Here is a 23267-nt window from a genome sequence, read left to right as displayed (position 1 = left end):
GCTCTCCTTCCCCACACACAAAACGTAATTCTCCCTTCACACACACAAGCATGCACTCTGCTTCCCCACACAAGATTGTATTCTTATGTTACACACCTTAGCGTGCTCTCTACTTCTGATCACACATTATGCACCCTACTTGGAATCACAAAATATGCGCTCTCCTTCCCCACTCACAAAACGTAATTCTCCCTTCACACTCACACACGCATGCACTCTGCTTCCCCACACTAGATTGTACTCTCATGTTACACAACTAAGCGTGCTTTCTATTTCTGATCACACAATATGCACCCTACTTTCATCACACAATATGCGCTCTCCTTCCCCACACACAAAACGTAATTCTCCCTTCACACACACAAGCATGCACTCTGCTTCCCCACACAAGATTGTATTCTTATGTTACACACCTAAGCGTGCTCTATACTTCTGATCACACATTATGCACCCTACTTTCATCACACAATATGCACTCTCATTGCCCACCCACATGATTGTGTTCTTATGTTACAAACATAAGCATGAACTCTACTTCTGATGACACATTATGCACCCTACTTTCATCACACAATATGCGCTCTCCTTCCCAACACACAAAATTGCACTCTTCTTTCACATACAAAAGCAAGCGCGTTCCGTCCATGAACACAGTATGACACCAAACACACACTACGCTACTTTCCACCACACAGGATTGCACTTTTCTTCTTCCCACAAGCACTTCCCTTACAATTACAAAGCAAACACTCTCCTTCCATGCACACAAGCATGCACTTCCTGTACACATGTGCATAGATGCACACACATGTCACCTTAAAACATAGCTCATATATAAAACCAGGGCCACTGGAATTATGAGACAGGAGAGAACCACGTTATGTGGCAGGGTTGACTAAATTATGCAGCGAGTAAAGACAAATTATACATTATAATGCGGCACATTTTTCTGGACAAGTATTTCACCTTATTAGTACCAGTTTAAGACCCGAATACAGCGATAAGCAGTTGAAAGGTGAAACTATGCAGAGGCATGGTGGCACACTTTTAATAACTTTTGATCCGTTTGAGCTGGAACATTTTTGTTATTAAGATTTGCAGATTACGCAGCAGATGGATTATGTGGAAACGCAGCAAATCCATAATTATGCGAAAAACGCTGTGTCTGCATAATCGCATAATTCAAGTGGCCCTTTATAAGACGTCCACCATCTATGCACACTTCAGCTCGTAACTCAGCACACAATGCAATAGTGCCACCAGGCACTATAGCAATGACACAATGATGCACTCTCGTTTCATACATACAACATCCTTCCGAATATAAAGCATGCACTGTCCTCCTAAACACATAGTCACACAGACTCTTACCACATGCGTGCGCCTGCACTGTCCTACGAGGTGCACAACTTCTTTCATAGGCCTAAACATGCACACCCCATGCACAAGAATTCACTCTCCACACACACACTAATGGATGCAGTCAGAATAAACACACACAATCACTGTCCCTTTCCCCCCAAACATGCATCCCATGTGCACACGTACACATATGTAGCCCTCACTCACAACGCTTATATAGGACCACCCCCACACACACAATCCATGCAACTGGTAGCCAAGCAAACACCCTCCAGCGGCATCAGGCACGAAACCAGCGTCACAAACTAGGTGTATACATACATACACTCTCTTCTTAACACAAGAGCACACAGGATGTCCACACCCCGGGTGAAGAGTTTGGAGTTTGTAGATTTTTATAGCGCGGCTTATGGCCCGTGATGGCATCCAGGCGATGTCCCTGGGCACGGGGGTGTAAGTGATCCCCCGGGTGAAAGTGTGCACTCTTCTTCTAAGATACACATCCATGCTCCTTCCGAACACACAACCCACAGTCAGAAAAACGCAACTGCTTCACAGGCACGCGCTCGTATTTCCCACATAAACGCACGTGCAGGGCCCCTCATCCCACGCAAACACACGCAATGCCGTCTCCACAGAAGCATGCACTGCGGCTCCCTGCAGTTGTAAACCGTCCTGTCACTTGTCGTCCCGCTCGCGCCTCTTCCCTCCTTCACGCCATCTGTTTCACTTGCACATTTGCCAGTAAGTTCCTATGTGCAGCCTGCTCAGCCCATGCACAATGTTTCTTGATAAGACGCTTGGGTAAGCATGGAATACAAACACACACGCAGGACCACGCTCTTCTGACACGTGCGCACGCCTCTTCATGAACACACAGACGCAGAGCTACCAAGAGGCCCCACGTCCACCAAGTGTGGCAGAGCCATTCCTTTGTACTTTGCATTCTGGGACTTGTAGTTCTGGACTTATAATGGGTAAACACAACTAGACCACCCGAAGACTATGATAATGGCACAAGTGTCTTCAATCTCCACACCACAAAAGATCAGTAACAGTGTCGTCATCGACTCTTGTGGTACAGACCGCATACCACATCCAGCTGCAAAGCTAATGACAAAAGACATCTCTCAAACACGTGGGGCTGCTGTAAGTCGCAAGGCCAGCCATTTGTCTGGGGGCGTGGTTTCCATTGGTGCAACAGGTGCACGGGCACCGTGGCCCAATGAACCATGAATATTGCTGTATTTCACAGTTTAAACATCGGCGTAGGTGGTGGCCGAAGGCGGTGGGGAGGAAAGGGGAGAGGGTAATGCATTTGACTCGTGGTTACACTCCCTGCATATAGACAATAGTCACTAGGAGGAGCGGCAGGTAAGACACAATTATCTTATCTTTTTTTTATTTTTTTTATCACAGCATATCATGACAAATACCAGAGGACATAGAAAGAAAACAGGACATGATGGCTTCTGACACCTGGCATGGGACTTCTCGAAGGGGTCTGCGGGTGCATGCAGTCTCTGGGTCACACAGAAAATGCTTTCCTAATAGGCACACATGTGTGCACTCTTTTTCATACACAGCCACGCGTGCATACATACACACAATCTTTCCTCAGACACTCAGAAACACACACATTCACGCTGACTTCAAACGCGTAGGCTCTTCACTCACTTCACACAGTTTCAAAAGACACTCACACTTCACACAAGCACAATTTCTTCCCAAACCTGCCTTCCCCAGGTGCACATCCGTGAATGCACTTTTTACCCCCAAACATTCGTTACTACAAAAAGACATTGAACAACGGTTTCAAAGACACCGACGGATTGCACACGTGGGGCCGCGGGGGTCCTTCTGCCTGCTTCAGCTACTGGCGCGAGCCCTGCGTTCCTGGCCGTGCCTGGGAAATGTTGTCTATGCCTATTTAACCAGCACGTCCCCTTTATTAACTCTGGACAGAAACTCAACACCTTGCCCCCTCCTATAAAATGTGATTATTTTTTTGGTTTGTTTGTTTTATTTATATTATTTGTATACGACACAGTAAATATGGCTTTTAGCTAGGCGCTTTCAAGAATAGATTTCGTACTATGAAACAGGTAAGCTCGCTGCACCTCCTACAAGCAATCTGAACCCAACCTACTATAAGAACTGCCAACCAAACACCAGCCCCGTGTGCCTGTCGATTAGGAACAGCGTCGTGGCGTCCTTGAAGTGTGTTTTGCGTTACGATATCCGCGTGTGTGTGCGCGCGCTCTTTTCATTGCGAACAGTATGGAGTAGCCACTGATTGGCATTGCTGCCGCAGGTGTAATTGCAGCAGGGAGCAGGCATTTCTTTACAGGCTCACCTGAACTCCAATTACGGCCACGTGACACTAAATATCCGGTGGGGAAGGGGTTCACCCCCCTCCTCCCCCCCCCCCTTTCTCTCGGGCCCATGTCGTTTTGATGGGACTCTGAAAGCTTTGTCAAAGACCAACAGAGAACAGAAGGCTCACTCGGGCTATGCACCGGCTGCAGAGTTCCGTGCGTGTCCTGCAGTTTACACTTTCAATTGGCGTCATCTCTGAAAGTCTGCGTTCGATACACTGAGTGCCATACATTTAGTTAATAGAAGGCTCTGATGTATTCACAGAGCTGTACATCGGCGAGGAAGCATACATACAAACACCTGCACACATTAATAATGTATATGTTACTCTTGAAGAGTGTTCGAAAAAACGGTAGGTTAGGGGGTCAAAGGGAAATTTAAAGACCTGCGCGGACAAATCCCCAAATCACTCAGACTACAACAACACAAGAGTCCGCGGGTCTATGATGGTCTAACTGAGACAGAACGACAACAGACCAGCATATTCAAACACAAAGTCCTTAAATAAAGGACCAAGTCCCATCACCCACCGAAGTGGTATGCTGGTCTGTTGTCCTTCTGTCTCAGTTAGACTATCATCGACCCGCGGACTCTTGTGGTGTTATACTCTTGAAGAGTGCACAGGCAGAATCTGCTCCTGTGCACCAGGTTTTTCCTAAATGCGAGGCCATGGCACCCCTAATGTATGTGCAGTGGCGTGTGCCGCGAAGTTATGGGCAAGCAGTTTACTGCACCGCGTGTAAGCTAATTATTTCTGAGCGATGTCTGCACTTGGGAGGACGAGGCCCAGAGAATTCACGAGTTTTGCTCCGAATCACACAAGGCGTCTGGTCACCAGTGGAAGCGGGGAATAGAATGCCCGCCTGCAGGATGACCGAACAGACCGAGACACTGAGTTACCCTATGCCACCTGGATGTAGCTCGCCAGTCCTGTTTTTTTGTAACAGTTTGTAAGCTTGCTTTTGCAGTCCACCAGCCGTGAAGAAAAAGTCATAACAGCCAGTGTCAGATTGAACGGAAAAAAAACAGGACGGCAGGAGCCACTCATACCTGCCATGAAAAAAAACAGGACTGTAGGAGCCACTCAAACCTGCCATGAAAAAAACCAGGACTGTAGGAGCCACTCAAACCTGCCATGAAAAAAAACAGGGCTGTAGGAGCCACTCAAACCTGCCATGAAAAAAAACAGGACTGTAGGAGCCACTCACACCTGCCATGAAAAAAACAGGACTGTAGGAGCCACTCAAACCTGCCATGAAAAAAACCAGGACTGTAGGAGCCACTCAAACCTGCCATGAAAAAAAACAGGGCTGTAGGAGCCACTCAAACCTGCCATGAAAAAAAACAGGACTGTAGGAGCCACTCACACCTGCCATGAAAAAAACAGGACTGTAGGAGCCACTCAAACCTGCCATGAAAAAAAACAGGACTGTAGGAGCCACTCAAACCTGCCATGAAAAAAACAGGACTGTAGGAGCCACTCACACCTGCCATGAAAAAAACCAGGACTATAGGAGCCACTCAAACCTGCCATGAAAAAGAAACAGGATTGTAGGAGCCACTCAAACCTGCCATGAAAAAACCAGGACTGTAGGAGCCACTCAAACCTGCCATGAAAAAAAACAGGACTGTAGGAGCCACTCAAACCTGCCATGAAAAAACCAGGACTATAGGAGCCACTAAAACCTGCCATGAAAAAGAAACAGGATTGTAGGAGCCACTCAAACCTGCCATGAAAAAAAACAGGACTGTAGGAGCCACTCAAACCTGCCGTGGATGGGCATGAGATTTCTGTTCAAGTGTGGCTCATGTGTCATGTTACCCTCCTGAGTTTAGTGTTCAAGCTAACCTGTGCTAGAATGTCTGGGTGTTGCTTGAGCATGCATGGTCTATTGGCATGTCCACGAATGATCTAACTGTTTAAGAAGCCAGTCACTCGAGTTAATGGGAGAGAGGTGATGTGAGCTAATCACTCGAGTTAAAGGGAGTTAGGGGGTGTGAGCCAGTCACTCAAGTTAATGGGAGAGAGGTGATGTGAGTCAGTCACTCGAGTTAAAAGCGAGTTAGGGGATGTGAGCCAGTCACTCGAGTTAATGGGAGTGAGGTGATGAAAGCCAATCACTCGAGTTAAAGGGAGATAGGGGATGTGAGCCAGCCACTCAACTTAAAGGGAGAGAGGTGATGTGAGTCAGTCACTCAAGTTAATGGGAGAGAGGTGATGTGAGACCATCACTGGAGTTAATGGGAGAGAAGTGATGTGAGCCAATCACTCGAGTCAAAGGGAGATGGGGGATGTGAGTCGGCCACTCAGCTTAAAGGGAGGGAGGGGATGTGAGCCAGTTTCTTGAGTTAAGGGAGTGAGGGGATATGAGCCAGTCACTCAAGTTAATAGGAGCGAAGTGATGTAAGCCAGTCACTCGAGTTAATGGGAGCGAGGTGATGTGAGCCAGTCACTCGAGTTAAAGGGAGAGAGGTGATGTGAGCCAGTCACTCGAGTTAAAGGAAGTGAGGGGATGTGAGTCAGTCACTCAAGTTAATGGGAGCGAGGTGATGTGAGACAATCACTGGAGTTAATGGGAGAGAGGTGACGTGAGCCAATCACTCGAGTCAAAGGGAGATGAGGGATGTGAGTCGGCCACTCAGCTTAAAGGGAGGGAGGGGATGTGAGCCAGCCTCTTGAGTTAAGGGAGTGAGGGGATGTGAGCCAGTCACTTGAGTTAAGGGAGTGAGGGGATGTGAGCCAGTCACTTGAGTTAAGGGGAGTGAGGGGAAGTGAGCTGATCACTCGAGTTAATAGGATAGAGGCGATGTAAGCCGGTCACTCGAGTTACTGGGGGCGAGATGATGTAAGCCAGTCACTCCACTTAAACGGAGAGAGGAGATATAAGCCGGTCACTTGAATTAAAGGGAGAGAGGAGATATGAGCAGGTCACTCGAGTTAATGTGAGAGGTGAGTTTGAGCCAGTCACTCGAAATAATAGGAGACAGGCGATATAAGCCAGTAACGCGAGTTAATGGGAGAGAGGTGATGTGAGCCAGTCACTCAAGTTAATGTGAGAGAGGTGATGTGAGCCAGTCACTCAAGTTAATGTGAGAGAGGTGAGTTTGATCCAATCACTCGGGATAATAGGAGAGAGGCGATGTAAGCCAGTCACTGTGGTTAATATTAGAGCGGTGATGTAAGCCAGTCATTGCAGTTAATGGGAGAGAGGTAAGTGATATTGGTATGGAAGCGGGGTGGGTGATGCTGCGGACACACACAGGGGCGTGGAGTGGTCCAGCGGTGGCAGCATGGACGCAACACACACAGCGAGGGGCAGGGGTGCCATACTCACAGCCCCCGGAGCCGCAGCCAGATCTTCTCGATCTGCTCTGGCTGCAGGTATTTCAAGGAGTTGCTCTCGAAGTCCTCGATCTCCTTGGTGGGAGACTCCATGGCTGCGGCGGGTCTCGGGACTCGGGGTCCGGCTCCGGCTCGCATGCGCGCGCCCCTCTTTGCCAAGTTTCACCAATGTCCGGGGGCAGCGCGCATCCCTGCAGCTCCTCCCCGGTTAGAGGCGCTGCGTGCGGCCGGGGCGCGCTCCAGGTGGGCACTGGGGGCGCCCGCCGCCCGCCATTCCCCTGAGGATTACTCTGAGCTGCAGATTGAAAGCCACCACTCGGGATTGTTTACTGTAAGCCCGGCGCACAATCAGTCAGTCGGATGGAGGGTCGTTGTCGGGGATGGAGGGCGCACCGGCTGCTAATGGAGTCCCGAGCCGTCCCTGGCACCCGCAGCACCTCTTGGCACACTTCGAGGCGCAATGCACCAGGGAGCCCCGAGCCGCTCCCTCTTGCTACACTCTCTGCACCCCGGGGCGCACTTCGAGGCGTCACCCGCGGCTCCGCGACTCTCCCTCACTTTCTTCGCACTGTGACACTCAGAGAGCGCCCTCTCTCCATGCACTTCCCAGACCTCCTCCTCACTTTCTTCACCCACTATCGAGGCGTGACTAATCTCCCTTCTTCCCTCCCCTGCGCTCCCGCTGTCCCTCCTCACCCATTAACCCCTGTCGCGGGCTCACTGGCACCCTTCGTCCACCCCCTGCTCTTGTTTTAGCTTCCGCTCCCCACTCCTAATCTCTTGTCACAGGTTGTGAGCGCGGCCTCTCTCCCCGCTATCCTCTGTCCTTCCCCTCACCCTCAATCACAGTGCGACGGTTCTCCCTTCTCTCATCTCCTCTTCCTCACTTCTTTCAACTCCTCCCACACTTTGACACCATGCGCTCTCTGCCCTTCCCCTATTCTTTCTCTCTCTCTCCCTCTCTTTACTCCCACCACACTTTGACAGCACACCGTCACTTTCTGCTCGTTCCCTGTCCTTTCTGATTCTCTCGGTTTGTCTCTCCTCGCCCTGTCACAATCTGACAGTACTCCATCTCATTCTGATCTTCTATCTCTCCCCTCTCTCTTTTTTTACCCCAAGTTACACTGTGGGACTGGGCGTCCTCCCAACCCCCTTTCTTGCGTTTTCCCTTGCTGGACCCCTGCACTCTCGTCCCACTGTTGTCAAGAAACCCCCCTCAGAGTGTGACTGGACTCGCTCCTTTCCTGCTGGCTCCCGATCTCCCATTCACGACACTCTCGTCACCCGCTGGTATCCCCCCCCCCCCCCCCACTCTCGCTCAACTCTCGTACGTACCCCCGTCACAGTTTAGCCGGGCGCCCTCCTTTCCCTGCCCTTGTCCAAGGCTACCTCTTCCCGGGACTTCACCCCCTCCTTGCAAGCCTTGCCCGCGCTGCCAGAAGCACAACTGACAGGAGGGAACATTGGCAAGCGAGAGAGGGAAAAGAGGCGTCGTCGCCACATGCCGGCCAGGGACACAGAATCTCAGAGGCTAAGAGACGTCGCATGTTCACACAGAGACACCCAGCAGTAACTGGGAACGCGTCGTCTGCTACTTGGGAGAGAGGGCTATGAAAAACAAAGGGCCACAACTTCACAGCCCTGCCTCCGAGCTGTGAGAGACACGATTTCATGAATGCAATTGTACAACGCTGTGCTGCCTCAAGGCGCTGTGTGGTAGAAGTGAAGGTGGCGACTCACATATGGATCAGAGAAGCGGAGTTGTATGTTTTTTTGCGCCTGCGGGATTAAAATGTAGAACCGACCTGCAAGGCAAGGGGTTGGTGAGCAGAACCATTTAACTGGATTTGTAGCAGAGCAGTGGCATAACGTAAAACGATGCCCCTCCTGCAGATTGACAAGGACCCCCGATTCTCCTATATCTCACAGACATTCATTGGCCTTGGGCTGAATGCGGGTGCTTTCAAGGGTTGGGAGCATGAAGGCTTGCAGAGGCTGCAGGGGCCTGTATTAGCCCCTGAGCAGGGATGAGCAGGGCCCTAAGTTGGACCCCACTGAACCTACATCGACTATCATGCCATCTCATTTGGAAACACCCAAGAGAGAAACATTTTTGGGTCAAAAGATAGGGAATGTTATTTGTGAATTGATTCTCGATTTGGATTGTATCCCATTCTAGGGAACAGATAGTCAATATTAAAAGTTGAGAAATATCCCCATTTGGTCCAAAGAAAGGCTGGGCCTCAAAATCCAAACTTCAGCAGGCATCAACCTTGCCTGGTAGTCTGCTAGTCAGGGCGGCACAGATGTGGCAGAGATGCTGCCAGCCACCGTTGTTAGCGGATTACCTCATGTGTCCACTGCACCACAGGCACACAGAAAAGCCTTTTCATAGAGCAGTGAATTAGTGCCCCAGATTTTTTTTATTTACTAAAAACAACAACAAACAAGCAGTCAATTGCTCTTAGCTCATGTGCAGCTTGTTGCAGACAAGGCCTCAGATCTGTTTATCGCAGCCAGGGACAGTAGAGCAAGATGGCAGACTGAATGAGAGGGCATGTTTTTATTTTATGTGTAGTTTGTGGTCTCCAGTCTGTGCATATTTTCTACAGTTGTGTTAGGTCAACAGCTGGCAATAATGCGTCGCGTAAACAGACTTTCTCTCAGCATGAATGGACGCTTCCATGATGCTCTTCAAGCTAGAGAGGTAATGCTGCATCAAGTTTTTTTTGTATTCTTAGGGGGCCAATCTGCGTATTCTCTTTCGACATGGTTGAATTTGTGCCTGTCTTTAGCACTTCCACGTCATTGCTGTGAGGGGGAGAGCACATGGTATTATGACAGACAAGGCCTGGCTAAAAGTATCCTTTTATTGGGAATAAACCAGTATGGTCCTCATTTCTACATGTCATCCCCCAAAATGTTGTAATGCCTGATAATTACCCTCCCTAAATGACTGGGACCCTTAGTATCAGCAATTTCAGGTATGCGGGGGAAATAACGGATATAGGGCGCACATAATTAGGGCCAAAGTGCGAAAAGCTAAAAAGTGGTGTATAAACTGCTTGAAATGATCTCAGTTGCTGGAAATTATGCTGGAGCACATTATAGTCCATCGTTTATTTACTGGACCACATTATATAGTCCATAGTTTATTCACTGAACCACATTATAGTCCATTGTTTATTCACTGAACCACATTATAGTCCATTGTTTATTCGCTGGACCACATTATAGTCCATCGTTTATTTACTGGACCACATTATAGTCCATCGTTTATTTACTGGACCACATTATAGTCCACCATGTATTTGCTAGACCCCCATTAGAATTCATCGTTTTTTACTGGACCACATTTTAGTCCATTGTTTATTCGCTAGACCACATTAGAGTCCATCGTTTATTCACTGGACCACATTATAGTCATTGTTTATTCGCTGGACCACATTATAGTCCATTGTTTATTCTCTGGACCACATTAGAGTCCACCGTTTATTTGCTGGTCCCCCATTAGAATTCATCGTTTATTTGCTGGACCCCCATTAGAGTTCATCATTTATTTGCTCACTAGAGACAGGTATTAGCCATTTGCAAATCAGTCTTGGTCCTGTTCCAACTGAAATACTCCAGTTTGAATGGAAGGTCATGTCTCCTTTGAATGGAAAAACAAGAAACCCCACACCAGTTTCAACGCTGTATTCCTAAAGCCAACATTGGTGTTTTTTCCCTTCACCCAACTAATTGTCTGTAAACAGCATAGCTATCAATGGTTTAGCTGGTGCAGTGGCATCAGAGCTCATGGTTGTAAGGAGCCCACTTCATCCATAAAATCAGCATTATTTATACTTGGCTACATAATGCAGTAATTTTTAGCTCATTAACCATTTATGTAGAGTTTGTGATTCAGTATAAGTAGTCAGTGTGCGCCAAATACATAGAAAAACCCCATCTTTGAGTGCATATGCAGTTTCTTGTGGGTTTATTGGCCACACTGTGGTCTGGTATCGCGGACTCCCGGGGACCTTTTCATGGGTGCGCCTTTCCTCCTGCTGAGACCCGGCGAGAATTGTCTAATGGCTGGTGTACACATCACGAGGACGCCGGAGTCCTATCCAATAGGGAACTCAGAGGGGCGGACACAGAGAGAGAACCAGGAAGAAGACGCCGCCAGCGTGGAGGAGCAGGAGGGAGAGAGAGTGGAGCACGAGTGCTGCAGTGACGGAGGAGCGCTGCGGGAATCCCGAGACCCTGAGAACCACCACCAGCAGAGAGCGGAGGAAGACCACGGAGAAGCACCTGGACGCCCAGGAGAGGCAAAGAACGTTGAGAGGACCCTTGCCACGACCCTGGAGGGCCGTGGCTTCAGGCAAGTGCCGATATTTCAATTTCTCTTCAGGCAGTGGTGGGAGGGAAGCCCCCAGGACACCCAAGTATCTCACGGCCCCCAGGAGTAAAAGAGCACCCTAACTCCTGCAGAGACAGCAGACTGGCTAGCCTACACTGAGCATGTGGGTGTGGTGTCGGGAAACGCTGTCAAGATGCAGCTGGTTAACCTGACGTCCTCTTCTTTTTACCGAGGGCAAGGAGAGAGAGAGGAGGAGGGGAACTCTAAACGGAGGGGAGAGAAGAGGACCTGAAGGAGACACGAAGAAAGGATCCTGCCAGAACCTTCAGACTTCGAATATTTGATTTCTTTGTCCCTTTTTTTTGTGTGTTTTTTTTCTCTGAACTGCAACCAACTTTATTAAACCCTCCAAACATAGAAGACGCAGTTGAGAGTCTCTTTTAACAGCGCGGCCACACACATCTTTCTTGGCTGGTGTGGAAATAGGGAAAAAGTGTGAACCATGATGTTGGACCTGTCTTCCCTCAACCTTTTGCCTCCCACTTTTTGCTGTATCTTTTTGTTGGCTTTAAGACTCTGAGCACCTTACCACTGCTAACAAGTGCTAAAGTGCATGTGTTTCTCCCCTAAAAACATTGTGACATTGGTATATACCTGATTGGCAAATTTAGTTTACTATAAGTGCCTTGTTAAGTGGTATATCTTATACCAAGGGCCTGTACTCTACATGCTACTAGTGGGCCCATAGCACTAATTGTGCCACCCACCCAAGTAACATTTCAAACCTATCTCAGGCCTGCCATTGCACGGCCTGTGTGTGCAGTTAACTGCCACGTCAACTTGAGATTTAAAACCTCTTGCCAAGCCTTAAACTCCCCTTTTATTAGAAATAAGTCATCCATAAGGTAGGCCCTAGGTGAACCTAAGGGCAGGGTGCTGGGTAACTAAAAGGCAGAACATGTACTTTTAAGTTTTAGATGTTCTGGCAGTCACAAACAGCTACTTTCGTTTTTCACGGCTTTGAGGCCTACTCTTTCCATAGGCTACCATTGGGAATTCCCTTATATGCTTTTAAGTGGCAATTCCTGATCAGAGAAGAATAGCTTTGTCATGTTTGGTATGGTTGGAAAAGTAATGATGAATCCTTTTTTCTGGTAAAGCTAGATTTAACACTACTATTTTAGAAATACCACTTTTAGAAAGTGGACACTTCTCTGCTCCTTACTTAGCTCTGTGTGCCTGCAGCCTGTCTCCAATCCACGTCTGGGCCGGGTGACAGCTACAGTTTGTGCATACTCTCTAGACTGCTACCTCACAGGAAGGGCTGAATATGATGCGATACATCTGCATTCAACTACACACTGATAGCTGACCTGGACTGAGAGGGTTCACACTTACATCTGAATAGGCTGTGCCCTACTCTCACACAAAGTCCTGATTTACCCCCTACTGGTAGTGTGGAGCCACAACTGGGCTGAAGGGGATCCCTGTGCACTTCTGAAGGCTATTTTGAAGTCACCCCTGCATCAAAGGCATTTTGGAGAATATGTATGATAGCTCTGGCCCTATCAGATAAGTATACTACTGGATCAAGAAAAAAACTATGCTGGGGTAAAGGCTGCAATCAAATGTAGTATCTGTTCTTATAAGAGTGAAAATACTGTCAAGTAGGAGAAATTTTGATATTTACTGGATCTACAACTTTGACTTTTGAGTGAAGTAAATTTGCATTGTATATGCAAATTTTCGGGAAAAGCCCACCTGACTTTAAAGGAAGCAGGAGGAAGGACACCAGCATGCTGGTGTCAATTTGCTCACTAGGAGTGCAAAATAGTACCCCCGAGGACCTGTGGTCAGCTCTTAGAGCTTGGTAACATTGCACTCCCTAGTTACTCTATTTTACCTGGTGTTTGGGTGGACTAATGCTGGAGGCTTAACAACCCTCCTAACATACTTCAAAGGCCTGTCAGACACCCAGACCTCTCGTGAGTGGACTTATGCTTAGGTGGAAACACCTATAAACCTCACCTTAGCTCTTGGGAGAGTTTAAGCAGTGTTTCTTGCACAGCAGGCAGTTGCTGCCTGCTAGTTGGTTCAGGACAGGGAACACCTGCAGGAAACCGGAAATCCCCAGGGTAACCCAGTGAGAAGCCAGCAGTTCAAAGGTCGGACCCATGGCAACTGCAGTGGTTGAGGACATGCACACTGGTGCCCCATTTACTTCCTATTCACCTCCCCAACGGTAAAGCCTGGCCGAAGCTCCATGATCGCCGTTCACTTCTCTGACCACAGAGTTGTCAGTTTCGAGGGGGAACTTACAGGGAAGTTCCCCACTGGCTCAGGATCATGGAATCTGAACTGCTCGCTGCTAGAAAACAAGTAGTTAGTGGCAAATCTCAGTCTCGTATATAGGGTGGAGAGACATGAGGGAGTCCTTTCACTCTGCTGGCGAGTGGTGGGAATGGGCAAAGGACAGGTTCCAGAGCTTCTTCCAGGATGCAAGCAGAGCTACTGTACGGGAAAAGAAGAGTGCGTTCAAGAGGCTGCAGAGCAAGGGGATGGGACATGGGTGACGAACTGGAGGAAACCCGAAAGGGGCTCACAGAGAACTTTAGGGAAGAATCCAAGACAATCATCTTCCGGACCAGAACCGTGAACCTCAAGAAGGATGAGAAATGCGACTTGTTCTTCTTCATGAAACTTCACTCTGCCCACACACTGCTGGTAGAGCTTCAGGACTAGGAGGGCAACCTCCAAAGAGGGACGGAGCATGCCATGAGTCATAACTGACTTTTATGGTGAGCTTTCCTCACCAAAATCATCACAGAGATACCAGGAGGACAGTTTCCTGGGGGGCATCTCAAAGACACTGGGTGAGGAAGAGAGAGAGGGCCTGAATGTGCCCTTCACCCTTAAGAAGCTGCACTAGGCCGCTATGCCCTCTAAGGGAGGCAAGGCGCCTGGAAATGACAGTCTCCCAGAGGAACGTTATGCTGAACTGTGGGACATGATTGGGCCAGACTTGCTGGACAATTATGAGGAAATAGTGGGCAAGGGCAGTATGCTGCAATCCTTGTGTGAAGGCACGCTTTTGTATAAGCAGAAGTGACAGAGAGAAGACCTCAAGAACTGGAGGCCCATATCGCTCCTCAATGTGGACTAAAAACACTGGCAAAGGTAATGGCCAACTGCCTTAATAAGGTGATAGCGAAGCTATTTCACCCTGACCAGTCCAGTGGGATACCAGGTCGGCAAATCGCAGACAGTCTGGCCCTGTTCCGGGACACGAACGAGTACATCAAGGGACGCAAGGTTCCGATAGCATTGGTCAGCCTGGACCAGGAAAAGGCGTTCGACGTGGTGACCACAATGTATAGAGATATCTCTAGCACAGCGTTGGTTAATGGACGGAAAACCGACCCCTTTCCCATCTTGTCTTGTGTGAGGCAGGGCTGCCTGCTTTCCCATCCTCTGTTCATCTGGGTGAAGGAGCTCCTTGCCAAAGACATCATACAGAACAGGAACATCAGAGGAGTGACGGTGCCAGAAAAGCAACGGAAAGGGCAAAGTGATGTGCTCCCTCTACATGGACAGCGAAATGCATTGGTGAATAATCACTAAGGCTATGAATATTGTATAAGGCATGCGACGGAAAGAGGCCTGAGGCACATCTGCCGTTTTAGAAGCTAATTATACGATTGATTACCGTGTAACTTGATGAATCAAGACGAATATCTTGGAGTACCTGGAATAAATGGATTAAATATTTGAGCAACTTGGTGTATTTGTGATACATTGTTGGCCTTCAGCAGTGGGTCCGAGGTTGGAGTGTGCAATTGTTTCAGTTTTCTTTTCAAGTTTTCAAACACGTGGCTCCAGGGCAGGCCATGGTCGGGCTGCACGCAATTTACCTTTGAACCATGGTTGAATTATTGAAGTTACATTACCACGGAGTGCACTTGTTCAAACTTTCGCTGTGTAATTTTGATTCTGTCCTGATACAAGTGGCACCCACGATTACTGGATATGAAATTAAGTTACAATGTTACACGATAAGACTTTGAAACATCATCTATCCTTTTACAACGGCAGTTTGACGAGCATGGCGATTAAAAAGTTGACACTCGCAATGTCAAAAGACATCTTATTACCATCCCATGTAATTGACAATTTGCTCATATCGGAATTGGACTTTTTAAAAAAAAATTGGTTTGACGTATAATGTACACTCTTAAGGGAGGGTCGGGCATACGTGTTAAAGCTTAAACAGTTCAAAATGATTGACACATTGGTTACCCATGAAATGATCGTACGTGCATATTTTGCATTATGGGAGTTGTAGTTTAGGCGAGTAATGATGTGTAACTGCTGGGTAACGCCATTGGTTAATTGAAGGGGAGGAGTGCGTAGAGTATTAGTTTAAATATGAGGACATTGGAAGTTAAACACAAAGCTGTACTGCAAAAATGAAAGTCCCCAATGACAGATATCAAAAGGTAGGAAGGAAGGTAGTTCGGTAGCATTTGAAAGCTTGTGATACAGGGGTGAACAAACGGGAAATTGGTCATTTAAATGTGGTATAATGTGTTCATATGATAAAGTGGCATAACAACGGTTGGGAACTTAGTGGGGAGCTTAGTTTAAGTATGTCAATACGTATAGCGGGAAAACGTCAATCAAAAAGTCGAGGTTACGTAAATGAGTAATTTGTGAAATGCGTAATGCAGTTGGGACTTATAATCTAATGGTCATGTCTTTTTAAACTTTTAGTGAATCCCTGAAGAAGGGCTATAAATTAAGCCCGAAATGCATTGGAGAATAATCACTAAGGATATGAATATTGTATAAGGCATGCGACAGAAAGAGGCCTGAGGCACATCTGCCGTTTTAGAAGCTAATTATACGATTGATTACCGTGTAACTTGATGAATCAAGAGGAATATCTTGGAGTACCTGGAATAAATGGATTAAATATTTGAGCAACTTGGTGTATTTGTGATACATTGTTGGCTTTCAGCATTGTGTCCGAGGTTGGAGTGTGCAATTGCTTCACTTTTCTTTTCAAGCCCTCTACATGGACGACATCTCTGTAGACGGGCAGTCTGTGAAAGAGCTGGAAAGGACTTGTATCGGATTTGGAAAGGCATCAGGAGCGAAGATCAACAGCGACAAGTCAGAAACCCTACTCTATGGCCACTGGCCACACACCCGAAACCCACTGCCATTCCCATCAAGCAGGATTTCCTGAAGATCCTTGGAGTCTGGTTTGGCGGATATGGTGCGGCAGAGAAGACCTGGGAAGAGAGATTGGCAAAGACGAAGCAGAAGCTGGGGCTCTGGATTCTCCGGAAGCTGGCGATCGAAGGGAAGTCTTTGGTCCTGCAGAACAAGACCCTGCCAGTGCTCTGGTATGTCACTCAAGTGTGGCCATTGCAGCCCAGAACGGCCAAGGCCATCACAGGAATGATCTTTTACTTTAGCTGGAGCTCGGAGATGGACAGAGTGAAGAGGGAGGTGATGTTCAAGACCCAGGACAAGGGAGGCAAGGGAGTGCTGGATATCGCCACCATCCTGAGGGGATTCTTCATGTGACACTGCGTGAGGAGCACCCTGAGGACGGCAGATGAGAGCCACGCCAGCATTCTGATGTCACGTTTCTCCTTGTTGCCAAAGTGGTGGTGCCTCGGAGGGGAAGAATGAGTGAGTGCCATCCCCTATAACTGGGACATCCTGTGGCTCTACAAAGAAGTGGAAAAGTTCATCAAGGAGTTTAGTCTGGAGGCTGCAGCCCCAGTCACTTGGACTCCGAAGATCGTCTAACGGCAGATACGTGCAAGGAACGTCACCAAACCGATTGGCTCCTTCCCATATGCCACAGAGGACCACATGTGGGAGAACATCGCCTCCAAGCACCTGATCAACCAGCAAAAGGACATCGCCTCGATGGCTATCCAAGGAGGACTGACAGTGAGAGCTTTCATGCATGCAAGAGGGCTCAACCGATACAAGTCCTGCCTGAGAGGGTGCACCACAGGAGAGATGACCTACCATCTCTTCTGGGAGTGCGCGTATACACAGGACCTGCTGAAGGCCCTAGGCACGGAGCTTAGGGCCTGGATACCACCATCTGCATCACTGTGGACTGTGTGATGTACAGTCTGTTCCCAGGGACACGCTCACTCGGGGAACTCCAGGACTGCTGGAGGCTCCTATGCTGCTTTAGAGATATTCTTCAGTTTTCCAAATACCGCCTGGTAGTAGGGAAAGAGACATCGACCCTGGCTTGACGAAAGTTGATCCACTGTCTCCTGCGTGACTACACTGCACCTGCTGGAGGCTCCTATGCTGCTTTAGAGATATTCTTCAGTTTTCCAAATACCGCCTGGTAGTAGGGAAAGAGACATCGACCCTGGCTTGACGAAAGTTGATCCACTGTCTCCTGCGTGACTACACTGCACCTGAGGACCCAAAGGGGTCTCCTTATACTTTTACAAGGGGGCTGGAAGGCTCAGGCAATGAAGATGACTATGATGACATCTGAGGACCCAAAGGGGTCCCTCTGCCCTTACCTGGGGGGGGGGGGGCTAAAGGGGCCACTATCCTCTTTTACCTTTTTCTCTTCAACTCAGGAACTGACTGGCGACAGAGGATAGGAGAATGCGGATGAAGGCAGGTGTAGTAAATGTAAAATTATTTACTGTAATGTATTGGACTAACGTGACCCTTTTCCTTAACAGGTAATAGGTCAATGGGATAGCTTGTGCACTTGTTTTGTCCTGCTTTGCTGAGCTGCCCTGCTGCTTGCTGATCGTTACCCTGCAAGGAAAGAACTAAGTGTACCCCACAGTGACTCCACGGGCTAGTTTGCTTGCCCTCGGTTTTCTTCAATGTCCCCATGGCCATCTTGGACCTCACAACAACCCCAAGCAAGCTCAGCACCCCTCCAGACAAGCTGCTCCTTGTGCTGCGGTGACATTCTTCAGTGCCCGCTAGCACCTGAGCGCAGTGATTGCTTTGCCCCCTTTTGCTTCCCTCATAGCTATTCTCCCTTCCATAACCATGCCGAGAGGATAGCGTTGTTCCCCCTTGTAAGGAGTGGCTAAGGAGAAATACATTTGGGATCTACAGGCAGCAAACGTTGTGACCAGCAACTGCGGACAGAGCCGCACTAACTATAGAGGCACCATCCCACGAGAGGCTCCAATAGAGTGAGTGCTCTGTGGCCCGCCTCTCTTTGCGAACCCCAGTCCTCACACAAAGGCAATAGTAGAACCAGAAGATTTTGCTCCTCTGTCTCAAAACCCGATCAGAGCTGCTTTGGGAGGTCACGCTGCGCCTCACGCATCTAAGGGCTTCCTCATCTGGCCTGAGCAACCTTGGAGGCTGCACAGTGCCTCCCACTGAGTACTTTGCCATTTCAGCCCGCGCTCAAGCGTCAGAGTGATGTTGTGTTAACTGGGGATCGGGCTGGTACAGCCTGGTGAGTGGCCGATGTGACAGCACTCCTCAGAGCAGGGGTGAACTTGTGAATTACCTTGGCCCATAATCCAAGCAGTCCCGGCACTATTGTGTTGAGTTCCACACAGGGGACTTACCCATACCTGTTGGAACCAGATTCAAGTGTCCTGATGTGACAGTGCTCCTCGCAGTCGGGGATCACATATTCTCCAAGATTCCCAACTGAGCCCAGTGGTATCATAGAAAATTCCTGTAAAGGCTCGAAATGAAGCCCATCTGATCTTTCTAAAAGCACTGCTTGATTTTTCTACAACTGTTTGGGTTCTTTTTGTTGTGTTTTCAGTGATTTCCTGTGTGCGAGTGTTGTACAAATACTTTACACATTGCCTCTGATGATAAGCCTGCCTGCTCTGAGCCAAGCTACGAGAGGGTCAGCACAGTTTATCCTTAGTGTGTAACTTACTTGCCCTGACTAGATTGGAGGGTTCTGCCTGGCTGAGGTAACCTACCCTAGCCAACCAGAAGCCCCATTTCTGACACCTAAACACACAGTTGTCCTGTGTTATCGGCATTTTAAGCAGAGTGTAAATGAAGCTGTTATGTCTTTTATTAACTGTCAAGGAGTAAGGGAGTCCTTTTTCCTTGTTTGTACTAGGTCCCATGGCACACTTACTATGCCACTTCTATACACGAGGCTGTATATCCGAATATTGTTAGCAAAACTATTGTCTGACAGAAATATTGTAAAACATCGTCGCACTTAAAGGAGATGTTCTATATTAACTCCAAAGTGATGACATTTTAGGACACTATTTCAGTCAAACTACATTTTGGTTACAGTATTGTGGTGCCAAATCAAACAGAATGAGCCGAAAATATTCTCTTTTATCAGCACACTTGGTGCTTAATTTGAGCCGGTGGATGCAGGTGGGGCCCACTGGCACTTATTTCTGGGGGCCTTTAATTGAGAGCAAGAGAGAGAGAGAAAAACACAAAAGAAGGAAAGAAGGAGAGTGAGAAAGATGGAGCAATAGTGGCAAATGGAAAAATCAGGGGTAAAAAAACCTGCCAAAGTGAGAAGAATGAGACTGGTTGATTAAAGAGGCATGAGTTGGAATCAAAACTATGGAGCCTCGATATTCGGCTCCCTGACCATCAAAAGCTCTGGCTGTGAGTGTCTAGCAAAATTTAGGGCTCGGTCACTTATTCTTTTACAAATTAAGCACTGAGCACACTAGAACCACACTCCATTGTGTACTTCCTGTCAGTAATTTAAAGTGAGATCCGCCTTACTAACTCTTTGGACGACAATCGTCAATGCTTCGCTTATGCAAGGGGCTATTCCAAATTGCCTTAAAGCATGTCAAATTACCCCAATCCTAAGGAAACCAAATGCGGATCCCACGGACCTTCTTAACTTTCGCCCAATCACTAACATCCCCACCTTGGCAAAACTCTTGGAGAAATGTGTGCTTGCCCAACTTTGCCATCACATTGGCCATTTCCAACTCCTTGATCAATGCCAATCTGGTTTCCGCCCAGGTCATAGAACAGAGTTGGCGTTAACGCACATCGTGGATGATGCGCTTAGAATGCTGGATCACAATGAGTCGTGCTTACTGATCCTTCTGGACCTTTCGTCAGCATTTGATACTGTCAAACATGATCACCTAATTGACCTCCTAGAGCACAGGATGGGGCTGTCTGGGCCAGTATTAAGCTGGTTCTCGTACTTCCTTCAGAACAGATCCCAAAGCTTCAAGGTCAACCAATCCTTGTCCCACCCTGCACCAGTCACCTTGGGGGTGCCACAAGGGTCACCATTGTCCCCCACGCTCTTTAACCTGTTTATGGAGCCTCTGACAGAAATCTTAAAATCATCCAGCATTCGCTATCATATGTATGCTGACGATACCCAACTATACCTGAAGATCGCCTCCCCCGAAGACATCCAGTCCCTCAATTCAGTCCTGCTGGAAGCACAAAGATGGCTGACATGCAATCACTTGAAGCTAAATGCTCTTAAAACGAAATTCCTACTGATCTCACCCCACAACCAATCCCTCGTCATGGAGCAATGGTTGAATCAGCTGACTGCCCTTAACTGCAGACCGCACCTTGTAGATTCGGCATCATCTCTGGGCATCATTCTAGACAAAAGCCTGAACATGCAGAAGCACATCAGTTCCCTCACCAAAGGAGCGAACTTCCAACTCAGCTTACTTTAAGAAGCTCAAACCCTTCCTCCCGGCTCATGGCCTAAAGGTTGCAGCTCAAGCATTAGTGATCTCAAAGCTGGACTATGGTAGGGCAACACTTTGTGGCCTGCCCAGAGTTAAGACGGCTCCTCTTAGGGCTTCCCTCAACTCCGATGCAAGGCTCTTAACTGGCACACAAAAATACCACCACATCTCCCCGGACTTGCGGGAACTGAATTGGCTGCCATATGAAGCTCGGATACAGCTAACAATTGCATGCATGGCTCACAAAGACATCCACTTCAAGACGTCGTTGTACCTTGCGCACAAACTGGAACTCTCCCGTGGTTCTAGAGCCTCCAGAAGCACCAGCTCCCTCAAAGTAAAAAGAAAAAAAAAAGACCTATGACCGAGCCTTCTCAGGGTTGGCTCCGAGGATCTGGAACTTTCTTTCCCCTGAAGTCTGGGTGAACCCGCCTACTGTCTTCTTCAAAAAAAGAAGTCAAAGGGTTACTGATGAAGAAATGTCTGCCTTAGCCTGGCACCTTCCTCTTATTCTGGGTCCATACCCGTTCTCTGTTCCCCAGCCACCTTGATCATGAGTGAGTCAGACAATTCTAGACTGTGATCTTTTTGCTCCATCTGTTGTTTATGATGTGTTTTGCTGTGTGTTAGATTTGGGGGTCTCTAGTTGGCAGAGGTATGTTTCTTTGACCAAATAGGGGCCCTTGCGTCTAGTCAGGTACACTCCTAAAATAACCCCTGCTCACCCCCTTGGTAGCTTGGCATGAGCAGACAGGCTTATCTCAGTGTGTAAAGCATTTGTGAACACATACAATAATACAACACTACAGATGGACACCACAGAGGTTGTATTATAAAAATAAGTATCTTCATATAGACTTAACACAAGAACACAAACGACAAAAATCCACAATACTATACTTTAGAATGGTAGAAATAGCTTAGTTCTCTTTAGATGGTAAATGCAACACTTTACGTTCAATGTACCTTTGGATGCGTAACGCTATACAAACAAGAGTTACAGGGAAGGTGATGTGTCGGTTGCTTACACGCAAGAACAGTGATGCGTCGGTTCCTTGCTTCCGGGGAGGTGATGTGTTGGTTCCCTACTGCTGTGTAGGGGACGGTTAAGCGTCGGTTCTTTACCGGAGAGGAGGTGATGCGTCGGTTCTTCACCGCGTGGGGAGGCGATGCGTCTGTTTCTTACTGCGCTTTTGTGGCGATGCGACTAGCAATGCTGCGATGCGATGACGACCCGGTGCAATGAACAAAAATGGTGTCGTCTTGATGTTGCGACAACGAAGGTCTGATGTGTGCACGCCCGACAGCCGTGCGGCGACTAGGTGAATCTTCTTGAGCCGCAACAGGTCCTGCGACACGCTTCTCTGGTGATGCAACGGTGTCTGCTGCGACGGTGACACTCTTCTCCAGTGATGCGGGGCGCTTCGGCGATGCGAAGGCGGCAGTAGGCGGCACGCTTCCTCAGCGATGCGACAACAGCTGCTGCAGCAGCGACACACTTCTCCAGTGATGCGACGGCATCTGATGCGACGGCGACACTCTTCTCCGGGGATGTGAGGCCCTTCGGCGATGCGATGGCAACAGCGGAAGCGGCGGCACGCTTTCTTGGCGATGCGACGACTGCTGCTGCGACGGTGGCACACTTCTTCCTCTTGAGTTGCGCTTCCAGCTTCCAGCTCCCAGCGACACACAGTCTCTCAGAAGGCCCAGCTCAACAGCAGGCACTTCAGATTCCCAGCAAGGGAACACAGGGGAGCTGGTTGGTGACGTCTTGTATCCCTGAGACTTCAGGCAGGAGGCAAGCTCTAGTTCAAGCCCTTGGAGAGCTTCTTACAAGTTGATGAAAGTAGCACAAAGTCCTTTCTTCTTTCTTTGGCAATCAGGTAACCACTGCAGGCCAATCCTCAAACACCACACAGCATAGGGATAGTCTCTCCTGCAGTCTCCCTCTCTGGTTCCTCTCCTCAGCACAGGTTCTTCTTGTTTCCCAGAAGTGATCTAAAGTCTTGGGGTCTGGGCCCCAGTATTTATACTCATACTATCTTTGTTCTCTGAAGGCAGAGAGGCCTTTGCCTAGTCCAAACCAATTCTGGTCAGTCTTGGAGCACTTGTTTACAGGACTCCTTCTTTCCTT

The 23267-nt window shown here is 48.3% G+C and overlaps 1 protein-coding gene across 10 annotated transcripts in view; it reads right to left on the bottom strand.

The window, feature by feature from the left end:
• Positions 1-23267, bottom strand: part of PDE1C (phosphodiesterase 1C) — a 1636609-nt gene that overhangs the window by 1020767 nt on the left and 592575 nt on the right. For 2 of the 10 annotated variants that reach the window (XM_085607515.1, XM_085607518.1), the window contains exon 1: positions 7077-8310. The exons of 4 other annotated variants lie outside the window; for them this stretch is intronic. In XM_085607515.1, coding sequence (XP_085463641.1) covers positions 7077-7222 — 146 coding nt within the window. In that variant the 5' untranslated portion in view covers positions 7223-8310. Of the gene's footprint in view, positions 1-7076; positions 8311-23267 lie in introns of those variants that run through there. 4 more of the 10 variants (XM_085607523.1, XM_085607524.1, XM_085607517.1 and 1 more) reach the window with 3 other exon arrangements.

Source organism: Triturus cristatus, chromosome 5_2 (genome assembly GCF_964204655.1).
Source record: "Triturus cristatus chromosome 5_2, aTriCri1.1, whole genome shotgun sequence".
Classification (NCBI taxonomy): Eukaryota; Metazoa; Chordata; class Amphibia; order Caudata; family Salamandridae; genus Triturus; species Triturus cristatus.
The sequence above is the reverse complement of the archived record's forward strand: the minus strand, read 5'-3'. Positions and strand labels throughout refer to the sequence as shown.